The sequence below is a fragment of the Mus caroli genome, unplaced genomic scaffold (assembly GCF_978045245.1).
Source record: "Mus caroli unplaced genomic scaffold, Mus_caroli_1 scaffold_5, whole genome shotgun sequence".
Classification (NCBI taxonomy): Eukaryota; Metazoa; Chordata; class Mammalia; order Rodentia; family Muridae; genus Mus; species Mus caroli.
The window spans coordinates 124697750-124704050 of NW_028227260.1; the positions used below are offsets into that span (position 1 = coordinate 124697750).

At 35.5% G+C, this 6301-nt stretch overlaps 1 protein-coding gene across 1 annotated transcript; it reads left to right on the top strand.

Moving 5' to 3' along the window:
* The first annotated feature begins 3778 nt into the window (after positions 1-3778).
* Prr32 (proline rich 32) lies at positions 3779-5497 on the top strand. Its single transcript, XM_021154143.2, has 2 exons — positions 3779-3885; positions 4663-5497. The coding sequence occupies exons 1-2, from the start codon at positions 3866-3868 to the stop codon at positions 5495-5497; spliced, it is 855 nt and encodes a 284-aa protein (XP_021009802.1). The 5' UTR covers positions 3779-3865.
* The last annotated feature ends 804 nt before the right edge of the window (positions 5498-6301 follow it).

A 6301-nucleotide genomic window follows, 5' to 3' on the forward strand; every position in this document is an offset into this window, starting at 1 on the left:
TGTTTTAAAATATGATTCTTGGGCAAGGCATGGTCATGTAGGTTTTTAATACCCGTATTCAGGAAGCAGAGGGAGGTAGATTTCTGTGTGTTCAAGGCCAGCCTGGTTTATATAGAAAGTTCTAAGACAGCCAGAAAGAAAGAAAGAATGAAGAAACTCTGTCTCAAAAATTACTTATCTTTTTTTTCCTTCTCTATTCTTCTATACACGTAGTGGGAGATAGGGGAGAATCAAAGCACTAAACTGATCCAGAGTAAGGAACAAATTGAAAATTGCTTTTGCCTACAGTGTTGGTGAGAACCTTACTCTCACCTGTTCATTCCCATGTCTCATCACACAGAGCAACCCGAACAGCTGGCAGCAGAGGGGACAGAATTAGGACCCATGGTTACACAGCAGAATGCTACTATACAGAAAAGAAACACTGTACAGCCTATTCTGGGTTAATGTCATGCTTTTATGACTCCTATGCTTTAATGCACTGAATTAAATAGTCATACACTCCTAAAATAACTGGTCTAGTTTCTAGGAGTACTTTTTAGACATCCTAAACTTGGAAAGCATTCTACAGGCATGGGAACATTTGAAGATGAGTTAAAGGATAGAATTTTCTGACAACTGCCTCCCAGGAGATCAACATGCCAATCTTTTCATCACCTTCTTATTAGCCTGACTGCAACAGAGAGATTGACCCTTGTGTCTCCAGCTCCTGAAATATTTTTTGAAGTAGAAGACAAAAAGAATATTTTAAATAGTACTTTTCCAGTCCTTATGCAGCTACAATGTTTCTTTAGCAACAACAAACACACACACACACACACACACACACACACACACACACATACATACACACACAGAAGACTAGAGTCTGGCAGAAAAGTAAAATTTTAATGACAGCATAGATACTGAACAAAAACAAACATATATTTACACTGTCCTCAATTAGCATCTGAATAGCACCTCAACAGGATCTTTGAAAGCTGAGAGTGGTATGGGAAGTGTGACACAAGGAAGAGGCCATGGGTAATGAAATTCTTTAGAGCCTAGCTGATTTCACAACAATACTAGGTTTTGGCAAATTATCATTTTTTATTATTTATTTGCACCTTCTCTGAGCAGCTATCCAAACAAATAATAGAAAAAGCATCAATGTTATGACTTCTTATTCAAAGAAACTAAATTGTTTAGGCTGCTTAACAGTTTTGTTTCTGTTTTTATTTTCCTAAAGATATGTTAGAGACGATTCTAGGCCTTTTTAAAAAATTTTATAAGTTTAATTTTTAATCAACTTAATATAACTTGTGTTTTAATTAAATTCAATTTTAGGATTCACTGTCATTAAATATACCATAACATGTAAGATTTTACTAAGTGTGTGGTTGACATCTATCTCTTGATGGTCCAAGTAGATCATTGTATTTCTTTTGTATCAAATAGAAGCTTTAGTTCATATTAAAAATCTAAACTATAAAATTTTAATATTATCCTAATTTTTCACTCACATTTGTTTTGTTCATAAGTTGTATTTTCATCATTTAATCAGATATATGACCATATAAATATATCCAACATTGAATCACAATAAAGCTTATAATCTCATATGTACTGTGTGGGAACTATTTTAGCCGGCATTATAGATCTGAAGAATGGGTTTCTATTTTGCTTTAAATCATGTAATTAATGTTATCAGATTTGTATTCCACTCAGATTAATAAGTTATTATTTATTTTATAGATAATTTTTCCCTAGAAAAATTTAAATGCATTATAGTACTATGGATTACATGTTATATTATTATCCACACATACCACATTAATAAATACCTGCAATAATTAAGCACTGTAAGTAACATGTGAACACCTTCTAAGGTATAATATTAGTTATTACCTAATGGATGTTTACAGTTTTCAGGTGTCACAGGCTGGCAATCTTCTCACTTACTTGGGCTTTATTAGTTATGCTTTTCTTCCATGAATCCCAATTAAGATGATATCTAATTGAACAAGCATTATGTAGGTTCTGAGTTCTTTAATATCATTATTCAGATGAAACCATTAAATCTCTCATACAGAAAGTATATATGTAAGTATGAATTTCTAAGAATTAATAAGCATTAAGGGTTATATTTTCCTCTGTGTGATAAGTGCTAAATGAAGTTTAAAATCCTATCACAGTGCTAATGGTAAGTTTTCTTTTACATGAGGAAAAGGAGTAAATTGAAGCTAGCATAAACTGAAACTGGAAACCAAAAGATTGCTTAATACTAAACCATGCTAGGCAAGTGACCAGGTTCCCCTGGGAAATGTGTTGGGAACATGTCACTTTCATGTTTCAATGGTATAAAAGCATTCAATAGCATACAGAGAAAGAGACAAGGTATCCTGGCAGGAAGATACATCCTGAAAGACTCAAAAGATCCTTTCCATGATGAGTTATGTTACTTCCAGCAGTGATCATCCTTTGCATTGGCATTATGTACTTATTTCATTCTCCCTCTTATCTCTATCATCCAGACAAGTATCAGAACACATAATATTAAAATGCCCTTTTTCTTTCATTAATGAAAACAATAAGATATATATTAGTTAAAATATAGCAGGATATACTTATTGATTTTTGGATAAAGAACAGATGGTTTTCAAGGTTTAGATTTTTATTAAATATTTTCTTCATTTACATTTCAAATGCTTATCTCCTTTCCTAGTTTCCTCTCCAAAAGTCCCCTATACCCTCCCCCCACCCTGCTCCCCAACTCAACTACTCCTGCTTCCTGGCCAAGGTTTAGTTTTACATAGTGAATTTTAGGTACAGTGGACGAAATGTTCTAAGTTGGTGGCATTAAAAATCATTGTAATTTTATGGCCTCTGTATTTTCACAGCAATTATTCCATAGGAAAGTATGCCTAGTAAAAGGGGAAAACAGGTGATATTTCTGTTGGAAGGATCAAAACTGCTACCTGCAAAAGAGTTTGAAAGCAAAATGTGGTCAACTATTCATAAAACAGTGATACACATCATGGCATTTATCCTTCTGCCACACTGAAACATCTCCTTGACTCCATTTTAGGAAAAGCATAGTCACATATGCACACATAGACAGATAATAAACTATAATCTAGTATGAAGCAAAGGACTATAGTACACAAAAGCAAAGTCCACAATAATTATCATGGGAGATTTTCATAATGCTTTTTGGTTTCATTGTCAAAAGTTGACAGTTTAGCTCACTAATCCCTATCCCTTACAATATTAATATGACTTCTCAAGCAGGGTACTCATATTGCATAATAAGCATTGAGCATTATACAAAGTAATAATAATAAATAAAATATGTGTTTAAACATCATGGGATATTTGAAAACTCTCTTTTATAAAGAATGTCCAGAAATAACTTTGGACAAAAGATAATGCTTCATCAAACAAAAATAAGAGAAGCTTAAAAATGAAAAACAATAATAAGAACTTTAAAAGAGAGAAACAAATCATGCCTATGTGACTTTTAAACCCTGTTTGAAATATTTTCTCATTCTAACTAGTCTGTAGCAGAGTTGATTTAGGAAATGTCTTTTGTGTCCAACTGTTATTGTGTCAAAAGCAGTTCCACATTTAGCTTTGAAAGAGTATACAGATTTATCCCTTCTCCGTTCCCTGTTGTCTGCCTTCTCCACTCCTTTGCCTAGCAACTGATGACTTCACTAATAGAACTCTGAGTATGGAATAATACAGTTGGTTCCTGCCTTCATTCCCGTTGCCAAACCTCTCTGAGGCAGAAGCAAGGATCACTTCTCCAGACTACTCGGCTGGTACTGGTGTTCAGCTGGTTTGCTCTTCCATCTCATGAAAGTAATCTTTATCCTATTTCTACATGGCTTGTACTGAAAATGGGTAAGTATAAAACTGAGTTCAACTCAGTTAAATTTGAAGGCAAAAAATTATTTTGTTGTTAGTAATGTGTTTACTATGGCAAGGACAAGAGGATCAGAAGGTAAAAGTTAAAGAAATGTAATTGTAGAAAATATTATGAATTGTAAGCATCAAAAACATTAATGATTGTAAATGTAAGATTGAAATGAAAGTTGCAAAGCCCTAAACATTAGGGCTATATCATGGGGAAATTGTTGCTTTAATAGATCTTGATGTAGATTAAAAGAAGAAATTTTAATAAAGTTTGTTTAGAATATGTGACGAATCATAAAGAAAGAAGCAGAATGTTTAAAGAGAATGACTAATCTTCCTTTGACTTCTGTAATAGAATGTAATGCTGAGTTCCTGTGCCAACTCCCCAGAGACTTCTCATAACATTCCTGCCAGAATCAGAATTCTGAGCTTAGTGGGTTATAGATCTCACAAGGACTTGAAAGAGCTGTTACTTTCTGTCAACTGGGAAGCAAATAGGCATTTTTACTACCTTTGATTGATAAGGAATTAAACAGGCACAGAGGGCAGCCATTATGGGAGATCATGTATTAAAAGTGACTTCTGACTTTGTTTGTTGGTGGGGGATGGGCTGTCAGAAGGCTAGGAAAGTATTTACATGACTATATGGAGGGAAAATCTGTACTCCTTTATTTCCTATGTTTGTGAAATACAATCACATGCCAGAAATATTTGCTGGGTAGTGTATTTCCATTTTATTTGAATTTTCATTTCTGTTTTTGTTAGGCTTGCAGGGCATAGCCATTCACCCATAATAGTTCCTGTGGATAAAAACGGAAGCAGGGAGACACGCCACAATGTGCAGCTCCGCTCTCTGAGTTCCATGTTGAAGGATGATGAGGATGATGCAGATGTCTGGACCCGCTCTCCTATCTCCTTGAGACCTCCCTTCACTGTGCCAAGAACAGGAGCCCGCATTCCTCAAAATCCAAGAGCTCCAAGACTCCCTCTTACACTAACACCTGCTATTGAGGAAGAGTCCCTAGCAACAGCAGAAATAAACAGCTCAGAGGGCCTGGAGAGCCAGAGCCAGAAGGGACATGATTCTATTAATATGCCCCAAGAAGTCTCTGGAAGCCCTATGGCACTGATGATCGGAGGCCCAAGAGTTGGTAGCAGGGTTCTTGAGAGAAGTGGAAATAACTCAAAGCCATATATTCCTGTGCCTAGATCTCAGGGGTTCTTTCCACCAAGGGGTTCACAGTCACGAGGTCCTCCATATATTCCTACGCTTAGATCAGGGATAATGATGGAAGTGACTCCAGGAAATGCTAGAATGGCAAACAGGGGCAACATGGCTCATGTTTCTTTCCCACTGGGTAGCCCAAGGCACCCTATGGATAATTGGCAGCAGAGTCCTTCTCTCCCTTTGTCACCCAGTATTACAGGCTTACCGTGCTCTTCTGCTCATTGCTTTCTGCCTCCCCAAGCTCCAGCATTCAATCCATTTCCTGTGATGCCTACTGCTTTTGCTTCTCCACTGGGATTTGGTCCTCCCGTTTTGCCTTATTTTTTTCATTACAACACTGGAGCAATATACCCTCCTCCATACTTAAACTAGAGAATTTGCAAAGAGAAAAAGGGTTGGGGAAAGAGTTGAACATTACTCACTTTCTTCATATATAAAATTCTCTACCCTTTTAAATTTTGTTTAGCACTGATGTGCCTTATGTATTTAGAGATCTAATAAAGATTCCACAATTTTAAATGTTTTAGCTTATTTTTTAAACCAAAACCTTAATAATTGTTGTTTGTGTTTCAGGAAATTCGTGTGTGTGTTTATATATATATATATATATATATATATATATATATATATATATATATATATATATACTAGGATTTCCTACAGAGCTCACTTGAATCATTATCATTGTTTGCCCCTGACTGGTGCTGCAATGTGACTGTGGAAAAGTAGCAATGAGGACCTTGTTAGCAAAGTCTAGAGTCTGTAATTTCTACATGCCTAAAGCTAGGATGGTCGCTCAAATTTGGATGACTGCTTTAAGGTAACTTTCACAGTGACAGGAAAGAGACTGCAGAATCCGAAAAGATGCACAGAAAATAGAATGAGTCACCTGGGAAAATGTATCTTGATGATGTCTAACTCAAATCCACCCTCTACTCTGCCTGGACAGAGAAAACATTTAATAATCAGATAAAATAGGGATAAATGATCATAAAATCAGGAAAAGTCATACTTCAGGGATTCTACTTGAAGTAGGATCAATCATTTACATTCTCAATTTTGATAAACATATGGTTTGATACACAACATTTTGGAGAGAGAGCTGGGGAGAACACGGTTTCTTATCCTTTCTTGGAAGAAGGATCATAAATTTTAATTACAGATATAAATATCTTA

Excerpts from the sequence above, each read along its gene's own strand:
- Prr32 (XM_021154143.2), top strand. The coding sequence starts at position 3,866 with ATGGCTTGTACTGAAAATGG. Across the intron at positions 3,886-4,662 it reads ATGGCTTGTACTGAAAATGG|GCTTGCAGGGCATAGCCATT; the intron begins GTAAGTATAAAA and ends TGTTTTTGTTAG.